Raw genomic sequence first — 26,423 nt, 5'->3', positions numbered from 1 at the left:
CACTGCCATCAAGTCAGTGCTGGATGCATATGACCCTCTGTGGGTTTCCGAGACTGTAACTCTTTATGAAAGTAGAAAGCCTACTTCTTTCTCCCATGGAGCTGCTGGTGGTTTCGAACTTCCAACCATGCAACTCATAGCCCAATGTGTAACCCTTATACCAGGAGGGATACTACTTTAACTCCCCTAATAAACCCAGATTTGTGAGTATTGTCTGTGAGTCCTATGTGGTCATTGCACTTAATTTTCCAATCCAGCAGATAACTACAATGTTGTGGGAAGGATCGTCGGTATCAGAATAGGATAAAGAAGGATGGCAGGTGGAAGCATGTCTCACCGTTACCTCATAGGATGCATCCTCCGACAGACATAGAGTTCCATTCACCTCTTCACTCATGTGGCTGAAGGTCAGATGTGGCTTCCATGACATTTCTGCAATAGTAGTAATTTAGTTATAAAAGTAATTTAAGATTTCATTTACCTGTGTGAGCTAGAGTAATTTATTGGCAAATCTTTAGGCTAGGAAAGAGGTACTTAGCTGTATATTGTCCAAGAAATAAATTGGAGGATTTTACTACTTTCCAGGAACACTTCTTGTACGCTTTATTATGAAAGACACCATTACTAGCTCCTGTTTAAACTACCACTGCCAGTAAAAGGTAGCTCTCTCTCTCTCTCTCTCTCTCTCTCTCTCTCTCTCTCTCTCTCTCTCTCTCTCTCTCTTCTCTTCTCTTTTCTTCCTCTTCTCCATCTCCTTCTTTTCTCTCTCTCTCTTGCTCTCTCTCTCTCTCTCTCTCTCTCTCTCACTGCAATGGGGTAAATTCCAAGTCACAACAACCCTATAGAACAGAGTAGAACTGCCCCCTCTGGGTTTCTGAGACTAAGTTTTATGAGAATACATACCCTTATCTTATTATTTACAATTTTTGGCTCTGAAAACCTTTAAGATTGAAGCAATATAAGCCTTTTGGCCTCAGTAGTTGCTGGTATCACTGCAACATTCACTAGATTGAGGATGAATATTGGCTCTCAGTGACCCTCAAGTGTTTCTGTGTTTTGTTGATGACTTAAATCCTATGCAGAGAATGTGAGAAAAATGAGCAATAATTCATCTTCTGGTCATGTTAACTTTACCATTTGGAATTTTATAGCATTAACATAGAACAAACACATCCTGAACTCCCTAGACTTTACGCACTCCATTACTAGAATCTAACTCTTTCATTGTTGAGAGCAACCCTGTCTTCAGAGCAACACAATCATCAATAGAGAAAATAGAACAGACTGATCCATTCTGGGACCAACCAAATAAAGCAGACCATCGCTATGTTTATTTATCTATTTTAACAGTTTTATTGACACTTCATCCACATGTCATATAATTCAGTAGTGCAATCATATCGAGGAGAGTTGTACAATCACTACCACAATAAATTTTAGAACAGTGTCTTCTTCCTTTTACTCGTTGTTATTGGTGTAATTATTTATTTAATTGTGGCAAAGATATACACGACAAAACATTCTCTAATTCAACAACTTCTACTTGTATAATCCAATGCCATTGATTATACTTTTTGTGTTGTGCAACCATAATCGTTATCTTTTTCCTAATTATTCCACCACCATCATTATAAGAAGTAAGAAAATGTTTATCTAAAGGAGCCATTGGCTTCACAGAGTTACAATCTGTGACTTTAGGGGACAAGATAACCATGGTAAAGACAAGAATTGAGTGACCTGTGGCATGAACTTTAGATGAGTTACCATGCTAGATTCCTGTACCAGGGCCAGGGTACAGGGACACATGGGATAAAGGACACCTGCAGCCTTCTTCAGGTTATCTCAACCCAAGGCTTCATGATCTGAACATAGAGGAGACCCGATGAATCGTTCTACACATACTAACTCAATAATAGGAGATGGACAGTTGGTAGGCCAGAGCTCTGAGCTCATTCTGTCTACTATTTTTGAAAATCACCCTAAGTCATCAATTGAACACTATCCAAATAGCTTTTGCAACACAGTGAAAGAAATTCCCCTGGTTGGCTGGATTTCTAGAAATATGCATGGCCATGAGACACCCCTCCCCCCAAGCCACTCCTAGGCACTTGTTGGATCGCCCTGGAAGATGCTGCTGATCTGGCTGCTCCCTGCCAGTAATGGGCATGAGAATAATTCAATGCTTCCATTGAGCAGGGCCCACTTAGGGCCAGGTCCCCAACTCAGGGAGACTTCCCTTGTGGTACTGCTGATCCCAACTAGTCCCAAGCTGTGCAGGTGACTTAGGACATTTGGATGAAGTTTCTCCAACATGTTGGCCTACTTGAATGTGTTGGGTTTGGTTGAAAGTTCAACGTTCCTCGGTGTAAATAAAAGTATCTCTGTTCTAGGCACTGAGCTGCTAACCACAGGGCCAGAGGTTCAAACCCATCAGTCGCTCCATAGGAGAAAGGTGAGGCTGTCTACTTTCATATATATTTAAAATCTCAGAACCCACAGGGGTAGTTCTACTCTGTCCTGTAGGTTGCTATGAGTTGAAATCATCTCAATGAAAGTGCGTGCTTTGGGGGTTTAAGGAAAACTGGTCTACAGAGGGGCAGCAGCAAGAGACAGAGAAAAATGTTATTAGAGTTTAAGGACCATGTGTTAGTCCAGGTAGACTAGAGAAACAAATCCAGGGAGACTCATACATATAAAGGAAAGAGTTTATATACAAGAGCAATTGTATATTAAGAAAGCATGCTGGCCCAGTCCAGATCAAGTCCAAAAGTTTAAAATTAGACCATAAGTCTAATGCTAGTCCATAAATTCTTCTACAGACTCACATAGCACATTGATGCCGAAAGCAGGAAGACCACAGAAAAGTAGGTGAAAAGGCTTGTGGAAGCATCTCAGCTTGTGGTTCCTCCAACTTCAGGGTTCTGGCTGCCTTCAGCAAAGCTTCATGTGGCTTGTCAACAGAATGTGAAGTAGAGAGTGTGGCCTGCCTCTCATCCAGGTGGAAGACAGGAGCTCCCAGAATCCTCAGAAGACCATACCAACAAGGAGGCATCAATCAGGCTGTGACCTGATTGACAGGCTAGACTCCACCCCTATAATGTATTTAACAAGTTTGCATGAAATTATGTAACTACTCCAGACCACAAGTTATTTTTAAGAGAGAGAACTTTATTCAACTATTCTACTTTGAAAGAAAATTTGCTTAAGTCTAATTGTAATTATCTACTCACCCAGCGCCCATGATTGATAATTTGTCTCCTGAGGGTATTTCACCTATCAAGATAAAATACAATGAGTCTTCATACCATTTCACCTTGTAGGTTTAATTCTCTTTATAGGTTATAAAGTGGGATTCATATGTTCATACCCCTGTCCTACGGATCCTGTTAATTTGTTGGTCCCTGAGAAGTTAATTAGCTCTGGTGAGCATAGTAAAGTTGTGTTTTGAACCTACAAAGTGAAGAATCTGCCTCGGGATATTCCTTAGGCCTCTCATAGCCTGCCAAAATAATTTTTAAAAAAAAGATGGCTTACCAAGAAAGAATTGATACAATTCCAAAGCAAGAGTGCAGAGTAGACTCTGAAAGCTTCCCAGAGTCCAAGAAGCTTACTTTGTCTATTGCTGTTGCCTCTCTGCATATCAGCATTATTATTCTTTTTCTCTCTGCAAACCAGTTTTCTTTAACCGGAAAACAAAGCACTCGCTGCCATCAAGTTGATTCCAACTCGTGGCAATTGACTGCATGGGGAAGAACGATCCCTATGGATTTCTGAGATTTTAAATCTGTAGAGGAGTGGAAAGTTTTGTTTCTGCGATGGAGTGGCTGATGTATTAAACATTACTAACACAATATGAAAAATGTAATATATACAAAAAGACTTATAACTGATGGATAACTCCTTTTAAAATAGATTTTAGTCACCACATCCAGGAAAAATACATTTTATAGCTACAACCCTAAACAGTCTCCCTGAGTGGGTTCTTGACAGTGATTGTTACACTGGGGTTGCATAGTAATGAGTCATGGCCTAACTGCATGGTCAAAAGGCCCTGGACCAATCTTGTAAACTCTTTAGTCTCACATAATCATAGTCCCAGTTACGTTTCTATAGTCCAACCTACAAATGATATACTTATCTTTCACCAATCATGTTCCCAGTTCCCTTTGTCCTCTTGTAAACCCTTGCATGCCATTACAGCCTCATGTTAATGGTCTCCCTTATCCAGATGATGTCTTTATTGTGTCGTTTCCCATTTAAGACATAATAAATGTTTCTCATTTAATTATATTTGAGTTTAGGGGTCTCTTATGTTATGTACCTTAAAACAAAATTAATTATGATGTATAAGAATGTCCGTAGCCTGCACACCTCCATGATATGATAGCTGAAGACAAACGGGTGCATAAGCAAATGTGGCAAAGAAAGCTGATGGTGCCCGGCTATCGAAAGAGATAGTGTCTGGGGTCTTAAAGGCTTGAAGGTGAACAAGCGGCCATCTAGCTCAGAAGCAATAAAGCCCACATGGAAGAAGCACACCAGCCTGTGCGATCACGAGGTGCCAAAGGGACCAGGTATAAGGCATCATGCAAAAAAACAAAAACAAAAAAACACAAGAATATATATATATATATATATATATATATATATATATATATATATATATATATATATACCATAGTGAATGAAGGGGGAAGTGCAGAGTGAAGACTCAAGGCCCATTTGTCGGCCACTGGAGATACACTCTCAGAGGGGTTTAGGAGAGGGATGGGTGAGTTAGGGTGTGATGTAGTACCGATGAAGAACACAGTTTTCCCCCAGACCCTGGATGCTTCCTCCCCCCAACGACCATGATCCGAATTCTACCTTGCAGGACTGGATAGGGCAGAGGTTGTACACTGGTGCATATGGGAGCTGGAAGCACAGGGAATCTAGGGTGGATGATATCTTCAGAACCAGGGGGTGAGGGGCGATGCTGGGAGAGTAGAGGGAAAGTTGAGGGTGAGTGGGTTGGAAAGGGGGAACTGATTACAAGGATCCACATGTGACCTCCTCCCTGGGAGATGGACAGCAGAGAAGGGGGGGAAGGGAGACTCCGGATAGGGCAAGATATGACAAAATAACAATCTATAAATTATCAAGGGCTCATGAGGAAGGGGGGAGCGGGAGGGAGGGGAAAAAAAGAGGACCTGATGCAAAGGGCTTAAATGGAGAGCAAATGATGCTTTGAAAATGATTAGGGCAAAGAATGTACGGATGTGCTTTATACAATTGATGTATGTATGTGTATGGATTGTGATAAGACTTGTATGAGCCCCTAATAAAATGTTAAAAAAAAAAGAAAAAGAATGTCCGTAGCAGGGTTGTTTGCAATAGCATAAGCTTGAGACATAGGAGTATGTTATCATACAAACTAATATATTACCAGGACAATCGCGTGAAATTAAAGAATTAAAGTTACATGCAACTACATGCACAACCACAAATGAATTGAGTGAAAAAGTCAATCAGATAACATGAAATATCCTTATAATTCTCAAGCTTGTAAAATTAAACATTCATATAATAAAATCACAATGCGGGTGAGTGTTATGGAGGCGTGACTGGTTAAAATAGCTATTTTCCACAATCCGTGCCCTATCCTACTTGTACAATTCCTAGTTGTTTCCTGAGTGTGTAGCATATTTTTTGTAATGGATAAAACACTACGTAATGTATTAAACTACATTCTCTATGAGAATAATAAAAGATTTTTTTCTCCGGCATCAAAACACGGTGTGTGAAAAACTGACGAAATCAGAAACAGAAGTCCGAAACGCAGAGCACGCAATGCTACGTCCCACGGACTGCAGTTCACAGTCACTTCCGCTACCGTCTACCTAACCCCGCCCACCTGATCGGAAGAACTTTTCTCTAGGGTCCTCCCACCTATAGGGGGCTCTCCTACGCGCCGAGTGCCACGGAGGCCTCCCGCCTGGGCTGCCCCGGAGGCGCCTGTTAGTTTGGCCCTAAAAATGACGTTTTTATTACAACATTATCGTCTCTAAAACTGCCACTCAGGCGATAATTGTAGAGAGGAACAGTCAAACTCAACCCTGGCTTGGTACCGCCGTAATCAACCCCCGGCGCCCAGGTGAAGGGGAGTCAGGCGGTCTGGGGTCAGCCCCGGAGTGCGAAAGCCCCTGGCCCTCTTCCTCCTGTGAAGACGTAGCTGCGGGTGGCTGTGGTGTCGGCGGCCAAGATGTCGACCAAGAATTTCCGAGTCAGTGACGGGGACTGGATTTGCCCTGACAAAAAGTGAGTCTGTGAGGGTCCCGACTGGAGGCGGGAATTACGGGCGGGGGTTTTATTAAGTAGATTTGGCGTTTTCCGTTTTTCTATCTTCCCGTACGCTAACCTGAGTTGAGGCGGCGAACCGCCGGATTCTAAGCTGGAAAAAGCTTCCTTATCGCATAACCGGCGAGGTCTTCCAAGAGCCTGTGTAGTATCGCCAGCATTTTCTCGTCGTTTCGGTCCTAAGTGGCCCCTCTTCCTGGCCAGGGAAATCATCTAATCCTTTGGCACCCAAGCCTCCCTCCCCCAATATTTCAGGGATAAGGAAATCTTCCCTTGTCCAGGCCCGCCCGGTGTTGGATCTCCCCCACGTGACTTTCCCAAACAGAACTTTGTTCGTGGAAAGCTTCTTGCTCTCGACCTTTTTGCTTTCTTGGTTCACGTATTTTTTTAAAAACATTTTATTAGGGACTCATTTTTTTTCTTTTTAGTGTTTGGTTTTTATGCGCTTTAATTGAATGCGTTCTCCTTACTTTATACATTTGCTGCTCGGCTTGGGGTTTTCCTCTTTCTCCTCAATAACCTTTAGATTCTTAACAAGAACTGTGCCTATCGCCTACTTAGCGCCCAAAAGAAAGAGGGCGGCGATTTTTCCTACTCAGTTTTAGGGCTTCCTGCAGCAAAGTACGTGCTTTAATGGCCTTGCTTTTTGACGTCGTTGCTTAAGCTATTGTTAATCGTTAGCTTGCGTTAAAGGGTGTACAAATAGGTACACCTTTATGGGAGGTAAATGTCCAAAAAAAGCGCATGACTGTACTCAGATAAAAACCATTGACATTTTGTTCCTAAACTAGACTTGGAAACACAAGGGCAATTCTGCCCGGTCCTAAAGAGTCACTATGAGTTGGGATGGCAGTAAGTTTGATTTCAGAGAAAGTAATCACAGTTGTTATTAAATGTTTAGTTAGCAAAGAGAAAACTTGGAGCAAAGAAACTGGAATTTATTTATTCAATTTTGTCACTTATAAACCTCCCAATTATGATTGTGCTGGTTGTTTTTTTAAACTTTATTAACTTTAAGAAACGAGACTAGAATGATCCCGTTATAGTCAGTAAGTTAAACACTCGAGTGTGTAGTTCAATGAAATGCAAGAAATATTACTTAAGAGCTATCCTCTATGAGCCGGCATTGTCTTGCTATTAGTGAGTTTTTAATCAGTAGTAATAGGATTGGGGAGTTAAATCATCTAATTTCATTGTCATTTATTATGCCATTGAATCAGTTCCTAATCGCAGCTACAACAAAAGGCAACACTACCCAGTCCTGCAACGTTCTGTTCTTCCAGTTGTTATATTTGATGAGCCCATTGTTGCAAACACCCTTTGAAGGTCTTACTCCTTTTTACTGACCCTCCTCTATACCATTCATAATGACCTTGTCCAGTTAGTTAAAGTACTTGAAGTCTTGCCAGCCTAGCTTAAGAGTGTTTTGGTGTACTTCCTCAAAGAGGGATTTGGTTTCTTCTGGCAGTCCCTGGCACTTCCAATATTATTTACCAACACTACAATTCGAATGCATCGATTCTTTCTTCCTTTTTCATTGTGCAGCTTGTACATGCATATGGACCAGTGAAAATAGTTATCATGTTTAGGTCAAGTGCACCTAGCTCCTCAAACTGACTTTTCAAGCCCTCTGTAGTTTCACCAAGCAAGGTTATGTCATCTGCATATTTCAGGTAAATGATCCTCATCCCCCATTCTTTATATGTTCCAGTTTGGGTGATGATTTGCCCAACATACAGATTGAATAATTAGGGTGAAAGGATACAACCCTGATGCACACCTTTCTTGATTTTAAAACACAACATCTATCCCGGATGTTAATTAAAACATCTTTCCTCTTAGTCTATGTACAGTTTCCACATGCGCATAGTGAAGTGTTCTGGAATTCCTAATCTTTATTCGTAGTTAGTTATGATCTACGTAGCATAATGAATAAAATACAAGTAAACAACTTGCATGATCTGCTTTCAGCTAAAAGTCATCAAGACAGCAATGATAATTGTCCATACAGTGTACTCCTCACAATTCTCTGAGCTTCTGGCAGTTTCCTGTTGTCGTACTGGTGCCGCCTTGAAATTGTTCAGTATTTTATGTGTTCTGTTGAATCGCCTCTCTTTGGAACGGGATAGACCATTGAGTGCTTCAGCATAACAGCCCTTTGTTGAAACATCTTCGTGGTATACCATCTCTTAGAGCTTTGTTTTTCTCTTTTTAATGAATGATTTCATTGCAGTTAAGACATCTTCATTCTTTACCATTGGTTCATGATTTTGTGCTTTATTCCTTCCATCTTACAAGAAACATCCTGTGTTTTTATAACTTTGCCCATAAAATCCTTCATGTTGCAATTTGAGGCTTGAATCTTTTCATCAGTTGAGATATGCTGAGCGTCTTGGCATTTGACTTTCTCTTTCCACATTTCATATAGTGCTTTGTTTTGTCTTCGCAAGCTTCCTTTTGAAACTTGATACTTAGCTCTTTTACTTCATCATTGTATTCTCTTTAGCTGCTCTATATCTAGAGCAAACTTTAGAGTCTTCTGATAATCCTTTTTGTCTTTGTTTCTTTTCCACGAATGACCTTTTGCTTTCTTTGTGTATGATGTTTTTGATGTCATTCCACAACTCATCTTGTCTTCAGTCATTCATTACATTGGTGTTCCGTGTCAAATCTATTCTTGAGATGATCTCTAAATCCATATGGGATATAGTCAGTGTTGTACTTTGGCTTCAGTAGACATGTTTGTATATAAGTAGTTTGGCTTGTGTTGTTTGACCTTGTTCTGAGGATGTTGAGTTTCTTCATTTTCTCTTTCCCAAGATGTAGCTAGCTTGATTTCTGTACATTTCCCGCCAATGAGAAGTCCACAGGTATAGTGGCTGTTTGTGTTGAGGAAAGTTTCCTCCAATGAATACGTCATTGGTGTTGGGAAATTTTGTCATACAATCTCCTGTGTCATTTATCATCAAAGCCATATTTTCCACCAACCTATCCTTCATCTTTGCTTCCAAGGCAAATAAAACCGCAGGCTATCATCAACTGCTTATAAAAATTCAACCTATCACCAGAAATTATCAATGCATTTTGACTGTAAGGTTCATTCCAGATTACAGCAGTTGGTGAAAATCTTCAATTTCATCATCTTTTACATTAGTGGTTTATTTATACATTCGGATCAGTCATAGTAAGTCATCTTTGTAGGCTATATAGATATTACCCTATCACTGACAGCATGGACTTTCAGGATAGAACTTGATATGTTCTCTTTGATAATGTATATGAAGCTGTTCCTCTTCAATTTGCCATTCCCTACTTAATAGTCCATGTGCTTATCCAATTCTTAAATGGCCAGTGATAGTCTGTTTCAACTCCCTAATCCCAAGGATATCTACCTTTTAAGCATTCCATTTCATTTTTGACAGTTAGATTTCAAACTTCAGACATCCTGTGTCTGCGTCTATTGCTGGTCATTCTGAGTCATACCCCATATCAGCACATGAAGGTCTGAAATACTTTATAGATATCAATAGTCTCCTGAATATAAGCAAAATAACATACTGTGTATTACTCCATGACTTGTGGGAGGTTAATGGTTGTGGTGCCACAATGTTTTCTAAACTGGGAGTTTCTATATTTTTTCCACTAAAGTGAGAAATTTTTTGTAGCTAACAGCATTGTGTCTGAGGTAGAGCTAGAAGTTCTCTACTTCATACACATTGTGTGGACATAATAAAAATTGTATATATATAATACAATATTTTAATGACTTATAAAAATGTTCCTCTAAATACCTTTTACTCTGTTTTCAGATGTGGAAACGTAAATTTTGCTAGAAGAACCAGCTGTAATCGATGTGGACGAGGTGAGTGATAAAGGAAGATTCCATTATAATTTTACATGCAGTGTCGTTCCCCCCTACACCCTCTGGTTCATATTACATTTTATTTTCAGAGAAAACAACTGAAGCCAAGATGATGAAAGCTGGGGGCACTGAAATAGGAAAGACGCTTGCAGAAAAAAGCCGAGGCCTATTCAGTGCTAACGATTGGCAGTGTAAAACGTACGTGTTTCAAAGTATTGCCCATTCCTGCTACAATTTGTTAATAGCATCCACTTTGAATTGCTGCATTGTCAAATCAAGGTTACTGTTTAAATCCAAGGTCTATTGTTTGTCCTTTAGTCTGTATCTGATTTTAATGTTAAATTTTAAAGCCTTTTTACATATTTTAGATGGTAATATTACTTACTTTGATAGGTTATTTGTGCCAGTAGACAAATGCTTTAAAAAGTGAGGCTGATAGTCCCTCTACCCCCAAAAGTACTAAGGCCTACTATTTTCTCTTTTTAAAAAATCCCCACAAATTTACCTAGTAGTATCAGTGTGAAATCAAAAAAATTAATGTCATCACTTTTCCAAAATTTAGAAATTATTTCTCATTACATTGTTAAAATATATTTAATTTTTAAATTAAGATTTAATTCTACATTGGTTAACTGCTTTCCATCTTTTTGCTATGCATCTACATGGGATATATGTGACTTTTATCCCCCTTAAGGTATTAGAAAAGGGTCTTGAGGTCACAGTGATGGCACACTTGGCTGCTACCAGAAGGGTCAGCAGTTCAAATCCAGCAGCCGCTCTAATGAAGATGGCAATCCACTTCTGTAAAGATTAGAGCCTTGAAAACCCTGTGGAATGAATGATTCGACTGTTCAGTAACGGTTTCCTGTAGGATCAACAGTGAACTTAGTTGTTAATTATTTTAAGGTATCTGAAAGCAGACCTAGTGGCACAAGAGTTAAGTCCTAGACTGCTAACTGAAAGGTCCATGATGTGAATCCACCAACAGCTCTGCAGAGTAAGATGCAGCAGTCTGCTTCTTTAAAGGTTTGCAGCATTAAACACCTGGAGCAGTTCTGTCTTATAGGGTCACTGAGTTGGAAATCAACTTGACAGCAATGGGTTTGGTTGGAAGTTATCAAAATCTCTATAGATCTAACTTGTATTTTCCCATAAGATTACAATGAGCACTCCCCGTTCAGGACTAAATTTTCCTTCTCTGAATTAATTAGTTCAGTCCACTTTCCAACCAAAATTCTCCAGACCAGTGTACATTTTCTATGCTTGCAGTGCTACTTAATAAGCAATTTTTTAGAGATCATTTTATTAGGGGCTTTTACAGCTCCTATAGCAATCCAGACATCAGTTGTACCTAGCATATGTGTACATACTTTGCTATCATCAGTTCTAAGCATTTACTTTCTGTTTGAGTCCTTGGTATCAGCTCCTCCTTCCAACCCCCCCTCCCCACCATCAAAACCCCAGCATTCCGTAATGGTCATGATTTAGACTCATAATACCCTTATCTGACAGAGGTGGATTGCTGCATAGGGTTTCTAAACATTTAAGAAGATTGCCAGATCCTTTCCCACAGAGCTGCTGGGTGGGTTTGAACTGCCAGCTTTTTCATTAGCTGCATGTTGAACTATTGTGCCAAATTTCAGAATGTAATATTTTATTTTTCACTGTAGTCTATTAATTTGATATTTTTAATCCTCTGAAGTTGCAGTAATGTGAATTGGGCCAGAAGATCAGAATGTAATATGTGTAATACTCCAAAATATGCTAAGTTAGAAGAAAGAACAGGTAAGATTCAGTCTTATTTTAAGAAAACAATTATAATGAACTTAAATATTCAGCTATTACATCTTTCTTGTAAGCTTAATAAAATTCTATCTAGCCTTAAATTTTTCACACAAAATTGTTTTTCCTGTATGAGGGGACAGGGAAAGGGAGTTTCATACTCATAATTTACAAATTACAATGTTTGGTAGCCCAATTCTAGCAAATAATGACATTTGCATACTTGTAAAAATGCTTTTGCTCTCCCACATTGGTTGGTATTTGTTACTAATACTAGTAGTAATACCAAAATACCTTTTAGCCCCTCCTCACACACCCACATAGAATCACAATTCATTTCATATTTTATTGTAATAGAATAGGATAAAGGGTTACTTTTGAAATGTTTTTCTAAAACTTAAGCAATGATTTTTACTTTGATACCTCTTAACTCATCTGGGTTGCTTTTTAAATAAAAAATGAAGGCTCCAAAGCATAGAGTTCCTGAATCTCTTGGGGGCTCAGGGATGTTTCTTAAGATGGTTTTGGAAACTATTGGCTTAAAAAGTAGTTTACCTTTGACTGAGTGTGTTAGCAGTGGTAAGATGAATATATTTAATACAAAATAGTTTCATATCCCACTGTCAACATCGGCATCTGTATACTTCAGTTCATATTGTACCACTCAACTGCTCATACCTCGTGTAATCTAATACTGGTTTCTACTTCAGTCTCTCTGTTTAGCCTAGACATAGGTAAAAACGGAGTAGGATGGCATCTAACCTCATCTGACTGAAGAAGGTCAATTCTTGTGAGGCAGAGGCCAAGCATGCTTCCACCCTCCAACTTTGTTTACCAAATCTGACAACATCTGTCCCTCCCGTTTTGCTTGAAGCATTTCTCTGATGGGTTTGAAAATGTTGTAGTGGCCACATAGAACTCACAGAAGAAGTTAGGGATGGTTCTCATTTGTGGGAGTACAGTGACCATTTTCAAAATGGAGAAGAGCTACAAAATCACAGGACTTTTCTAATTACTTGATGTAACCATTTCTCTGTACGATTTTATATATATATGCTCAAACACGAGTAATTTATTAAATGCTATGTACCTGTCATTGGTAAGGTTTTTGCTAAAAGTCTGGCAAAAATGTTTCTTGTTCAAAAAAATCGTTTTAGAGTAACTAAATTTAGCCCTCTTTTTTAGGCTATGGTGGAGGTTTTAATGAAAGAGAAAATGTTGAGTATATAGAAAGAGAAGAATCTGATGGTGAATATGATGAGGTAAGCTGTATATTAGTGTTGGAGTTGAATCTCTTTAGAAATCATTTTACTGGGAGCTCATACAACTCTTATCACAATTCATACATCCATTGTGTCAAGCATATTTGTACATTTGTTGCCATCATTTTCAAAACATTTTCTTTCTCCTTGAGCCCTTGGTATCAGTTCATTTTTTTCCCTCCCTCCCTCCCTCATGAACCCTTGATAATTTATAAATTATTTTTTCATGTCTTCTACTGTCCGACATCTCCCTTCACCCACTTTTCTGTTGTGCATCCCCTTGGGAGGGAGTTATGTGTACATCATTCTGATCGTTCCCACCTTCCTCCCTTCACCTTCCCCTTACCCTCCTGGTATGACTGCTCGCAATATTGGTCCTGATGGGTTTATCTGTCCTGGATTCCCTGTGTTTCCAACTCTTACCTGTACCCATTAACATTCTCTGGTCTAGCCAGATTTGTAAGGACGAATTGGGATCATGATAGTGGGGATGGAAGCATTAAAGAACTAGAGGTGCTAGAACAAAAATTCATGTTATTATGAAGGAGGGGGAGTGCAGAGTGGAGACCCAAAGCCCATCTGTAGGCAACTGGACATCCCCTTACAGAAGAGCTGCAGGGAAGAGCCAATTTTAATCTTACACAGCAGTTTATCCTTTTATCATTGATTTTCATAACTTCCTGAGAAAATATTTTCTAATAAAAATGTTATGAAACTTTTCCCATAGTTTGGACGTAAAAAGAAAAAATACAGAGGAAAGGCCGTTGGTCCTGCATCTATTTTAAAGGAAGTTGAAGATAAAGAATCTGAGGGAGAAGAAGAGGATGAGGATGAAGATCTTTCTAAATATAAATTAGATGAGGTAAATAATGTCCTTGCTCTGTTCCCTTTTTTCTAATTTGAATTATGTAAATTTAATAGCATGCTTTTGCGATGTTGTCCTATGTAATGATCCTCACAAAGGTGCCGTGGACCTCTCACTCTGTGCCAAGTACGGTCCCAGGTGTGAAATAAATTGTGACTGAGACTTAATCCATGTTTTCTTATGGAACTTAAGATCTAAAGGAAGAGTCATAAAGTGGAATGATAATTTAAATAGGAAAAAAATTGCTAACAAATATAGAAAGGATACTTTGGTTTTGGCGGACGAACTAGAGAATGGAGTTCTGGACGATAGTAGCCATTTTCACTGCTCACCAGAAGTTTGAAGGTTTGAGTCTAACCAGAGATGCCTTAAAAGAAGAGGCCTGGTGATGTATTTCCCAAAAGTAATACCAAACTTGAAAGCAGCCGTAAAGAAGAAAATAGGCCACCAATATTCAAGAAATTGGATGTGGTTCTGTGGTTAGACTGCATAGGAGATCTTAAGATGAGGGCACCTATGTGAATAAGCTTTGGGGTGTTCTGTAGAGCCAGGTTATGTGTTTTATGACAGGGTATGTACAGATTTAAGAGTACTTTGCGATCTTAGAGGTCTCTGAATGCAATTGAAATGATTTTAAAACGAGATTTTTTAAAAGAAATAATGTGGATGTTTTATTTAATGTGTGTTTCAGTAATGACGGAGGCATTGTGTTAGAGATCAGAGAGGCAGAATAGATATTAAGAGTTAGAACTTAGAAAAACTCAAAAATTAAGTTCATTGCCATTTAGTTGATGCCTGCCTGCTCTTAGTGACTGTATAGGACAGGGTAGAATTTCCTCTGGAGATTACTATAATAGAAGAAATAGCAAATGTCATGAATCATAAGACTTAACAGACATAAGTTCAAGAACTTTGAAAGGAGGGGTAGAAATGAAAATTCTTGATAGATTTGTGTATTGGTAATTTTTTCATATAGAGATTTCTAGTACATAGTCTTCTTGGTACCTAGCTAAAATGAAAATGTTTAAATATAATGGACTGAATTTTTGTTAGGATGAGGATGAAGATGATGCTGATCTGTCAAAATATAATCTTGATGCCAGTGAAGAAGAAGATAGTAATAAGAAGAAATCCAATAGACGAAGTCGCTCAAAGTCTCGATCTTCACATTCACGATCTTCATCACGCTCATCCTCCCCCTCAAGTTCAAGGTCTAGGTCCAGGTAAACGGGTACAGGTCAAGGGTAACACCAGTCAAAATGTCAGTATCTAACTTCTTTATCAATTTTTTTCTTGACAATAAGTTTATTTTTATTTTAAAGATTTCAGTCAAGTCACCTTTTAAAAGATATTTTTAATATTCGATGGTGTTATTGTTCAGTATTTTTAGAGAGGGAAATTTTTAATATAAAAATTCTTAGCCCCTGCTAGCACAGTGCCTTTTATTATTATAATAGACGTTACATGTTCAATTAAATCATTGTCTGTAGAGATACTTCGTATTCTAAATAAGATCGTTTACGTTTCGTAATCTTAAGAGGGAAGATTTATCGTTTCACTAATATTAAAGGTCAATATTGAACTTTAAAAAGCATTAATAAAATTATTCTTTTATTAGGCATCAGTATTCTTAAAGAGCAAATTCAGCCATACTAGTTCTATTAATTTTACTTGTCTTATTTTAAGATGACTTGCACTCAAAAGAAGACTCATTTGGTGTACTTGAATGCTCTCTAGTTTGCTATTGTAAATTTTTAATGGATCCTTGTTGATGCCATAGTCAACAATACAAGTAAAATTTTAGATTGAAAGAGCAGCACCTTAAACAGTAGCCTGATCAATTATTTTTAAGGTGATTATTCATAATGATGATAATATCTTGTAGGCCACTGGAGATCCCCTGGCAGAGGGGTCTCGGGGAGGAGACGAGACAAACAGGGTGCGATGTAGCAAGGATGAAAAATAAAGCTTTCCTCTAGTTCCTAAATGCTCTCCCCTCACCCGACTATCATGATCCCAATTCTGCCATGCAAGTCTGGCTAGACAAGAGTATGTACGCTGGTACAGATAGGAACCAGAAACACAGGGAATCCAGAACAAATGATCCCTTCAGGACCAGTGGTATGAGTGGCGATAAATAATCAAGGATTCATGAGGGAGGGAGAGAGGGGGAAAAAATGAGGACCCGATGCCAGAGGCTTAAGTGGAGAGCAAATGTTTTGAGAATGATGAGGGCAATGAATGTACAAATGTGCTTTACACAATGTATGTGTGGATTATGATAAGAGTTGTAATAAAACGATTAAAAATAAATAAAAATTTTAAAAAGGAACCACTAAAAAAATAAAATAAGGGGAAAAGATAATATTTTAATGTAAATATATAATGATCGTTTTACATTTTAAAAGTATGCTCTTTAGAAATTAAATGAAATTTACTTCATTTTTTTGGTTTTTAGAATACAAATGAATCACATCTTCCTTTGTCCCATAATTAACATACACGTCAACATTTAGAGCTTTATGCCAGCAGGAAATTAGGAATAGAACTGATTTAGGAAGGAAATTGATTAAGATGTTTCAGAGAAGATAAATGTAAACTACAACATTTTAATTTTTCTGGATGTATTAGTCCAGAGTAATTTTTATTTAGTGTGAACAGAAATGTTCTTCTAAAACAATAATGTTGAGTGCTTTTGTAATATGAATTATCTTGCACACTATTTAGCATATTTAATAAATTGTAGACAGTAAACTTATTTGTAATTACTTTAAATTCTAACATCTCAACAAAAACGTTTATGTTTAAATACGGCCTTTTCAGAATACATATTTTACATAATAATTTTTCATATCCAAATGAGCTCTAATGCATATCTTCTTTTCAGTGTACATATCACAAAGCTGAATTAATGGTCCTGGGGGAAAAAAAAAATCCTTCCATGTTGTTCCAGGTCCCGTTCAAGAAGTTCTTCCAGTTCGCAGTCAAGATCTCGTTCCAGTTCCCGAGAACATTCGAGATCTCGTGGGTCGAAATCAAGGTGAATGAGGTAGCATCTCTCTGTAAAGCAGAGAGAAAAGTATATAAAGGCTGCAGAAGATGTTGCTGCTTTCTCCACCCTCTTATTTTGCTTCTACCTGTCAATTTTATTTTAGCATTAGATAACTAATGCACTTGCCTCAGCTAAGATGTTTCACTGTGGAAATGTCACCATTGCCAGCAGTGTTCCAAGACATTCCCATGATTGAATTATGGCGTTTATTTTAGATTATGCAAAGCTCGTTATTTTCCTCTCTATAAGATATGAGGAAGTAGAAAGAATGGAGTCAAGTATATTACCCCAAAACTCTAGAGTTGGCAATGGTAGTTGAAATTACATAAGCAAATTTTAAGAAGTTTGATGTGTTATTAAAAGGAAGGAAAAAGAATGCCTCAAAATCAGGGTTTCTTTTATATGGCAATTTCACTCATTTTAGAAACAACTTTTCCATTTATATCCATTGAAACTTCTGAGAGAGGACTGTACACAATTTAATTTTATACAGAATATTGTGAACAGTGTAGATAAAACAGACATTCTTAAAATCTCCAGTTGGCTGGTGTAGTGAAGGATGTTTTAAATAAGCATTTTTGCAAACTTTCTGCTTGCATTTAGTTAGGTCTATAATTTTCACTCATTGATCTGTATAACAGCAGAACTTCCCTATAAGGTGGTTTAGACTGAAAACTTGATGATTAGCACAGTACCAGCTCTTTGGTCCCAAAAAGTAGTTACTGAAAATTCAAACTACTACCAATGTTTGGGAGAACAGCTGTGTGCTCAGCCATTGAGCTAGCAGGTTCCTTGTACCTGTGGAGGAAACTTAGTTTGTAAAGAAGAAAATTAAATACTAGATTCTAGTCTCTATTTGATGTTTTCCTGAACTTAGTATAAAATACTGCCTTTAAGTTAATTTATTGATACATAGCACTATTAAAATTCTACTTGTGGAAATTCACACTTAAAATTATTAGTGTCTGAGTAAAAATAATTGTTAGCTATCTAGTACTATTATAACGTAAATACCAGGTGGTTGACTGTACCAACAAATTTGTTTTAGATAGCCATCCAAACTCTAACACTTCTACACTACAGAGAAGGTCCTTTTTGCTCCCAGGCACTCTTTTGTGGCTTGGCACTGGTCATCTCTGAACTTTTTCTATTCCTTAAACTCTGTTATTAAATCTTTCATTTTTAGAAAGACTTAAATATACCCTACACTAATCTCTTTTGTTAACATAATAAAGACAGTTCAGTCCCAAATGGGGTTATTACCACGGGCATGTTAGGTTAGTTTTTACAATTCAATCCATGATATTTCTTTCTTCAAACCCCTAAAATTCATGTCACAGATGGCAAACCATTCACCTCATATTATCCCAAAAGTCTTAAACCTAAAAATTCTAAATCAAATATGATCAGGCTTTAAGTGTAGTTTTCCTGGGGTAAAATTAGTCATGTAAACCTGTGAAATCTAAAATACAAGTTACTTGTTTGTACAGTTCTTCCTTTGGGTGTGGTGGGGGCAGATTCACTACAATTTTTTAAATTCAATTCAATTTTGTATAAATGCTAAGTAGTGCAAACATTAATTTGGTATAAACTATAGAACTCAAAACCCCAGATGTATCACTTTCTAATTGCTATAAACTTCATAGGATGATGCTTTGCTGAAACTAAATTAATGGAAGTAACATAAAGCCTTCATTCAGTATATACTGAGATGCAATTGGCCTCATTTAGATTGATTTCCTATTTAATCTGTTTATTGTTTAATAGCCCATTGCTGTCTAGTTGATTCCAGCTAGTTGATACGAAATAACCATATAAGATAAAGGAGAACTGCTCTATAGATTTTCCAAGACTGCAATCTCTAAGGGAGCAGGCCGGCCAGAGGCTTACTGGTTTAAACCCACCAGCTGCCCACAGAGTTATGGACAGTCTGTTTACCACCGTGCCACAAGGCCTCCTTTAGGGTTGTCAGTGGCAATTCGAGGAACATGGATAGCTTACTACAATGTAATTGTAAACACGAGGTGGCAAATGAGTAGGCTTTCATTGAATTTATTACTAACAATTGATAAGACACATGAAAATAACAAATTACTTGTTATGTAGTACCTAAGCCCAAAGTCTTAAAGAGCTCATTTTGAAAAGTTGTTAACCGAAACTTTTTGCTCTTCCATATAACCTGTTTCATTGCTGAGTGTTCTAGTTTATAGGTTCCCAAACTTAATTGGCCTATTAACCTTTCCAGGAAAGAAAAAAAATTACTTCCTGGAAGGGCCTCCCACCCTTCTGGGTGGTATCACCCACTTAGGGAGACACTCTGTTAAGAATTGGACTGCTAATCAATGCCAGCAGTTCAAACCCACCTGCTGTTTCACAGGAGAAAAAGATTATCTTCTTCCACAAAGACTGGGAGCCCTACATAGAGTTTCTTTGAGTCAAATTGATAACAACAGTGATTTCTGTGTGGAGCTAAATAAGTCTCCATCTATCACAGGAATATTTATACCTATTAATTTTAATCACCCGCTCCCACCATAAAACAATATTTAACTTTTTTAAAATAGCAACTTTATTGAGCTAATTGAGAGACTTCAGGTATTGACATAGACTTCACCCCTTTAAAGAGCATAATTCACTCTCTTAAAGCATATTGATAAAAGTTGGCAGAATTCATTTTTAAAGTTTCATCTCTTTTCCACGTAAACGTTTTACTTTTGTTGGGGAGAAACCATGGGACCCCTTTAAGATCATGCTTAGAAATCTCATCAGCCAGAAGTCCAAGTTCGTCATTTATAAGTTCTTACTTGACACCAAACATTTGAACTTAATTCACACAAGTTATTTGCCACTCATGAAAAATGCTTTTCTTTCATTGTCTATTCACATTTTCATCATTTTAAGCCTCATCTGGAGCATATTTAAGACATTTCTAACAGCATTCTTTTGCTGGTTCTCTATGTATTCTGTAAGAAACAGACTGTCTAAAGCTGTAATGTTGTTCTGAGACCTTACCAACATTGTCTTTAATGTCCAGATTTTTACTAACAGCCTCTTTAGAGCAATCTAAGCTTTTGCTATTTTACACATTAAAAGTCAACCAGCCTCTACCCTTTACCCAGCTTAAAAACTACTTTCTCTTTGTGTTAAATACCAGAAGTAGATGACTTTAACAAATTTCTCACCTTTTAGAATGTCTGAATTTAGAGTGCCAACTTTCAGGAAAGGCTTTCTTTCTCACTCAGCTCTGGAAAAGGGTCCATGTGTCTTCCGAATGTCTGCTCTTTGTGGTTTTCATGTGGTTTGGCATCTCCCATTTCAGCTTCCATTGCTTGCTTGTTATATCTCTTCTATCTCAAGAAGAGCTGACTTAATCGGTATCCTACGCTGTTTCTCTGTCAGCCTGTTCCAAAATGGAGTCACAACCATGGGCTATCTAATGGCATGATTTATAGCACATAATTCAGTCCATAACACTGACTATTACAGCCAAATCTGTAGCAGTAGAGGGCGATTGAAACTAAAACAATAGAAAGGGGAATGATAGCATGCTTTAATTAAGCTAATGCAAGAAAGAAGGCACAAAGGCTGTTTTTAATGGTGTGTTATCAATGTTTTAGTCATTTTACTGCTTCTTAGACTAAAGTCCGTAAGCGCTAGTATTAATCCCTTTAGGAAACACTAATTAGAGTTTACAGGAGAGACTTCATACTCTTCCCAAACATTTTTTCATTGCTTATAACTTTCCAAAGAATTCTCCTTTTGGGCTTTCTGATTTTATTTTAAGCCCAAAGGTGAATTTTTTGGGAAGTTTGAGCTAAAATCCTTCAACCAAATATATAAATAAAGAAGTTTTTTTGTATCTTAATGTTTGCACATTTATTTGTCTGAAACGTGAATATCAACACTTCCTGTTACATGAACAGTGGTCCTTCATAAAAATATTATAAACATAAATTTTGAACTCATTTTGTATTTCCTTGAATACTTTGTAATTTAGTTGAGCTAATTGTTCTTTCTTTTACATCCCCCTCACTGCTTTTTCTGTAGCAACATGTAATGAGTTGCATAATTTTTACATGGACCTATTCTTATTTTCTTTAAGAAGTTATATGTTTATATAAATGTTTTTCCCCACAGTAGAAGAATGTATTTTCTAAACACGAAGTCTTGATTTTTGCATCTGTATATAATTTTAAATTAACGGCCTTGATTATTTTTTAATATTTAAATTCTATTTTAATCCACTCAACTGTTTTTTAATTACACATAAAAATACTTAGAATTTTTAAAGATATTGAATTAAAATTAAAATAATTTTACTTAAGTAGTGTTTGGTGACTCAACCAGAAGTCTTCTGTTGAATAAGCAGTAAGTACTCCTTAAAATTTTTTCATAGTTTTTATGAATCCTGTTTCAATATTTTTGGATCTATCAGTATTTTTGAAGCTGATAAGCTGAACAATCTTCCTTATTTCTTAATTTAATGATATATTTGATTTGTTTCTTAATCAATGAAGATCCAGCTCCAGGTCCCACAGGGGCTCTTCTTCCCCAAGAAAAAGATCTTATTCAAGTTCATCATCATCTCCTGAGAGGAACAGGAAGAGAAGTCGTTCTAGATCATCTTCTTCTGGTGATCGCAAAAAAAGACGAACAAGATCACGGTCCCCCGAAAGGTTTGGGTTTCTGTAGAAATAAGAATGGGTGTTCTTAAGTGTGTTCAGTAGATTAACTGTACTCTAGTCAAGGGTTAGATTTTTGTTCTTTGTTCCAACTCTAAAATGTACTTTTGATCTTTGTCTTGAAAACAAGACTACTAATTACTAATTACTATGTTTACACTGTTTGTTTTGATCAGATTGTTTAGAAAAGTTCTAAATCAAACCAGTCTCTTAGATTACGATAATTTTTCTTCAGTCCGCATTTCCATATAGAATTACTATAGCCAACCCTTGATTTTTTTTCTTCTAAAATTTTAATGCAGAAAATTTGTACGGAAGTAATTTAAAGGATGATTTTTATATGTAAGTTTATGTTCTTTTTAAAAAGTAGTTAGAAATCAGGAATTTCAGGACATGTAAAAGTATTCCACATTGGGAATTTATGCTCATTTATGTGTAAATAAATTTCTACAGCATCATTTAATACCCTTTTTCTGTTAGGAAACAACCTTGTTTTTATAGATTTTTCATCTTGCAGTCCAAATTTTCTTTTTGAATAAAGACTTATTGGATATTTTTATATACATTGGTATTTTTAAATCTCAGAATGCAATAGTCAGCTCTCTGTCATGGGCTAATTAACTTTATCATGGCTCTCCATGTGTAATATCATTTTAATTATGTCATCATGATTTTTACAGACTTTCTATATCGATATGTTTGTGTAAACAAGGACTTTATAAAAGTAATTTGCGCCATCACTGGCCAGAGTCCTTCATGATGTATGCTTGGACAGAATTTGTTTTTTCTCCCTACATTCATTTAGAAACTTAACTAGTAAGATACACACAACTCTTGTTTCTGTGGATTTGTTTTTCTTTCTTAGAAAATTACTCCGTACTTGAGTAAACGTCATTCTGTTGTTGTCTATGACTGCAGCAAATTTTTATCTTAGCCACATATAATCCCCTCCAGTTTGTTGTCATCTAAACTTAATGAACATGTTCTCTATTCCATAAGCCAGGTGATTGGTGAAAACACTAAACAACCCTGAACCCAGGGCCAACCCCTACGGAACACCACTACTTTACCCAGGTTGATATTCACTTACTCATACTAGCTGCATGAATATAGCCCTTTAACTAATTGTACAGCCATTTTATGTGACCTAGATTTTTCACATCTTAATTACTTAGGGTTTTTCACATCTTAATTACTTAGGAATAGAAACCTTGCTGTGTGTCTGTTTTACATACAGACTTAATCACATTTTCTACAATGTATTGCAGAAATTGACTTAATTGTACTTCCATTTTCAAGTTTATATGCTTGTGTAGTACATTACTTGTAATTTTTAAATACTTTTGCAGGGTTTTCTCCTTAATTAGCTTAAATAATAGAGAGGTGGCTATATTTTAAAATGAGAGCAATATACTGAAATTTAAATTATGCTCATACCTTTACTGGGGTCCTTTTGAATCTGAACACCGGATTTGGTATGTTTGAGTCTCTATCATAGTTTTTAATTACTCCTTTTGCCAATATCGAGTTGTTTTATTTTTTATATTTTAGAGTCTTAGGAATCACCTTAGAAACCCAGCACGGCCTTACTCTTTTGCATACTTCCTTATGTCTTGCAGGCACCACAGGTCATCTTCTGGATCGTCTCATTCTGGTTCCCGTTCAAGTTCAAAAAAGAAATAATGTATTAAAATCTACATCTTACAAAAAAACTCAGTACAGTGCATGAAGCATATTTTTAAGAAGTTGATGTCTTACTTGGTCAGAAGTGCTAAATTTGCTAGTAGAGGTGCATGCCTTTCATTGCTTTTCAGAACAAGACAACTGTGTTTATTTGTGAATTTAAAATAAATAGCATTTTAAGCCATAATGTCCCAAAATAAAATGCTATGTTTAGCATTCATTATTTAAAGCCATTTGCTTTAAAACCATCTTAGCTATAACTGTGTTCTGTTTCCTAATATTAATTGTTTTATTTCCAAATGTATCCGACCTGTTGATTAAAAAGTGTGAGGCTTGCTGAAATTTAAATAAGGAGTTCAAGACAATTTATTTTAACCTGGAAAAAAACAAACTTAGCCTGTTTATGTAAATTTATGTGTATGGCACTCTAAAACTTAAGCTAATTGGCAGAATATTCCACTAGAAACATCTGTGCTTTGACATCCTCTCTACTAAAGGAGCTTCAGAATCACTGTCTTTTATTCACCTTTACTTTTTTACACCATCATTTCAATGTAAAATGATTTTGTGAGTAGTACAAAGAGAAATGTGTTACTCTTCTCTCACAGACATATTTTGGGCAAAAAAGAAACTCGGTCTATCAATCTATTGATATGGTTGGTTAATGAGAAAAAAATCGAATTCTAATATGTTTATCTTAATATTTTAAGAAGTTTTGTATACTGTACTCAAAAATCTAATTGTCACATGTGATGGGGTAAACAAGACAAAATCATAGTTGCTCATAAATAGCAAATTGAAGAAATCTGAAGTATATTTCTCTTTGGGTGAAAGGCCAACAGTAACTTTGAATTTAAATGAACATTTGAAATGTTTACGTAAAATGTCCTTAAAGTATGAGTTCACTTTGCTTATGATGTAACCAGAAAACCATATTGTTCTCATTCATTTAGAGTTACTTATGGCTTAAAATGCTTTCAGAGTTTATTTCTCAAAATTATTATCTGGTCAAAAGCTCCATTTTAATTTCTTGTTTAAAAATAGAGATTTCTCTTAACAGTATCTTCATTGACAATACAAGGTAAGTATATTAAGGGAAATCAGCAGTCTGCTTCGGGATTTTTGCATTGGATGTTTTTTTTTTTTAACCTTAACACTAATGTCTGCTTCAGTTTAAACAAAAAGACATTTTAGCAGTTTAAACAAAAAGACATTTTAGGATATCTAGTAGACCAAACAAAATTATATTTGTTCTTTATTTTAAAATGAGTGTTTTCTCAACTGATCTAAAGATAAAAACTTAAAATATCTTAGAACTATTTTAATAGTATTTTTACAATGAACTCTTCCCCAGGTTTTTTTATGCCTTATTTTTTTGCTATATTTACTGTAGGTTGCACAAGAACTGTTGTAATTGTGCCTCAGACTTCTTGAAAGTCCACCTCTAAATTGCCCAGATCAAATATCTTCTAGATTCTACATGGTTTATTCTTGTGCTTTCTGTATTTAAAACTTTGGCTGTACTAAGCAAATGCAAAATTATAAATTTAGCTAATAGTAGTTTAGAGACAATTCAGATGATTATGGTTTCATTTGGTTTAACTAAACTGTACTAGTTCATTTCATAAGGAAATGATGCTGTAGACAAATGTAAATAAAGCCTGTGAGTCAAGTGTCAGTGGTGTTTGTCAAAAATAAAACTAGAGGTTTTTAAGGTCTGATCTAATGCTTTAATCGTTTAACTTACTTGTTTTTAAAATGTTTATAGTCACTGTTCCTTTATCTAATGTTACTTTATTTATGAATGCTTGGTTTAAAACATTGCAAAGCCCTAGTTGCTGCAAATGCTAGTACTCAAGAATTTTGAATTGGGTTGTTTTTATGCCCCACTAATCCAAATAATACCAGGATTAGATGAATTCTTTTTTATCAGAACTTTACATACTTACTCCATGAGATGCTACAGGAGCAGCACATCAATTATTTTTTCAGCTAATTAATTTGGTGTTGAGAGAATATACAGCAGAATATATACCAGTTCATCCATTCCTGACACTGATTGCATTCCAGTGCGGACATTCTTCACTTCCTTTTCTGTATTTCCCTCATTTACATAAATTCACTGCCCTCTACTGTTTGTAGCTACTCTTTCAAGGTACTATTGTCATTTTGCTCCCATATTGATAGATGATTAAAAAGTATAATGCTCAAGCCAGCTGCTTTTGGTGGCGGTGGTGGTTTCTTTCGTTTGTTTGTTTTTAAACAATTAGCAAAATTTATATGCTTATTATTTTCATTTGAAGTATTCTAAAGTTGGCTTGAAGTTCTTTGCTGTAGTCCTTAACCACAATACTGCCACCTGCCACCTTTCCGGGTTTTCCTTTTCTGTCAGTTATGCAAAGGCCAACCCACTCCCCTAATTTCCTGTTGACACAAACCTTGATTTGGTGGTCAGCACACAGGGCCTCCACTAATTTGACATATATGGACTCATCACAGTGGGATGCAAGCACAAAAATGTGGGTTTGGCACTTGTCTAAGGTTTTTGGCAGCTTCGAGAATTTCATGTGTGAAGAAATCGTGGATAAGAGCAGTCTATAGCATCTCTTGTAAAGCAGGAGGTTAACGTCCATTAACCTCCAGGCCACAGCCGTGGGTTATGGGTGGGACTGAATCTTGAATACATTTGTGCCTCCATCTCTGCACAGCTCAGTGGCAACAGGGAAAGAGCCAGGCTGATTTTTACTCGTTAAGCTAAATTATTTGGTTTTTATAAAGACCTGGGGATTTTTTTTTTCATTTAATATTTTTTAAATTCTCAGGAATTTCAAGGGCTTGTAAAACAGAAAAGCAAACTATGGAGACCAGGTTTTAGTGGTTTACCAGGAACAGAAGGGAG

At 36.7% G+C, this 26,423-nt stretch overlaps 1 protein-coding gene across 2 annotated transcripts; it reads left to right on the top strand.

Annotated features, from left to right (window-relative positions):
• The first annotated feature begins 6,085 nt into the window (after window positions 1-6,085).
• ZRANB2 (zinc finger RANBP2-type containing 2) lies at window positions 6,086-25,238 on the top strand. Of its 2 annotated transcripts, none has more exons than XR_012786052.1 (11): window positions 6,086-6,297; window positions 10,146-10,198; window positions 10,288-10,396; window positions 11,901-11,983; window positions 13,166-13,242; window positions 13,970-14,104; window positions 15,161-15,330; window positions 17,061-17,147; window positions 21,677-21,835; window positions 22,845-22,915; window positions 23,461-25,238. XR_012786052.1 is itself a non-coding variant. In XM_075557323.1 (11 exons), exons 1-10 carry the CDS (start codon window positions 6,242-6,244, stop codon window positions 22,872-22,874), a joined length of 963 nt encoding a protein of 320 aa, XP_075413438.1. In that variant the 5' UTR covers window positions 6,094-6,241; the 3' UTR covers window positions 22,875-22,915; window positions 23,461-25,238. The 2 variants fall into 2 exon arrangements, 1 of the variants encoding a protein (XP_075413438.1); XM_075557323.1 differs by having other exon boundaries at window positions 6,094-6,297; window positions 22,841-22,915.
• Window positions 25,239-26,423: the final 1,185 nt, after the last annotated feature.

Source organism: Tenrec ecaudatus, chromosome 1 (assembly GCF_050624435.1).
Source record: "Tenrec ecaudatus isolate mTenEca1 chromosome 1, mTenEca1.hap1, whole genome shotgun sequence".
Classification (NCBI taxonomy): Eukaryota; Metazoa; Chordata; class Mammalia; order Afrosoricida; family Tenrecidae; genus Tenrec; species Tenrec ecaudatus.
This window is presented reverse-complemented; position numbering and strand designations above follow the sequence as displayed.

Excerpts from the sequence above, each read along its gene's own strand:
- ZRANB2 (XM_075557323.1), top strand. The coding sequence starts at position 6,242 with ATGTCGACCAAGAATTTCCGAGTCAGTGACGGGGACTGGATTTGCCCT. Across the intron at positions 11,984-13,165 it reads TAAGTTAGAAGAAAGAACAG|GCTATGGTGGAGGTTTTAAT; the intron begins GTAAGATTCAGT and ends CCTCTTTTTTAG. Across the intron at positions 15,331-17,060 it reads AGTTCAAGGTCTAGGTCCAG|GTCCCGTTCAAGAAGTTCTT; the intron begins GTAAACGGGTAC and ends ATGTTGTTCCAG.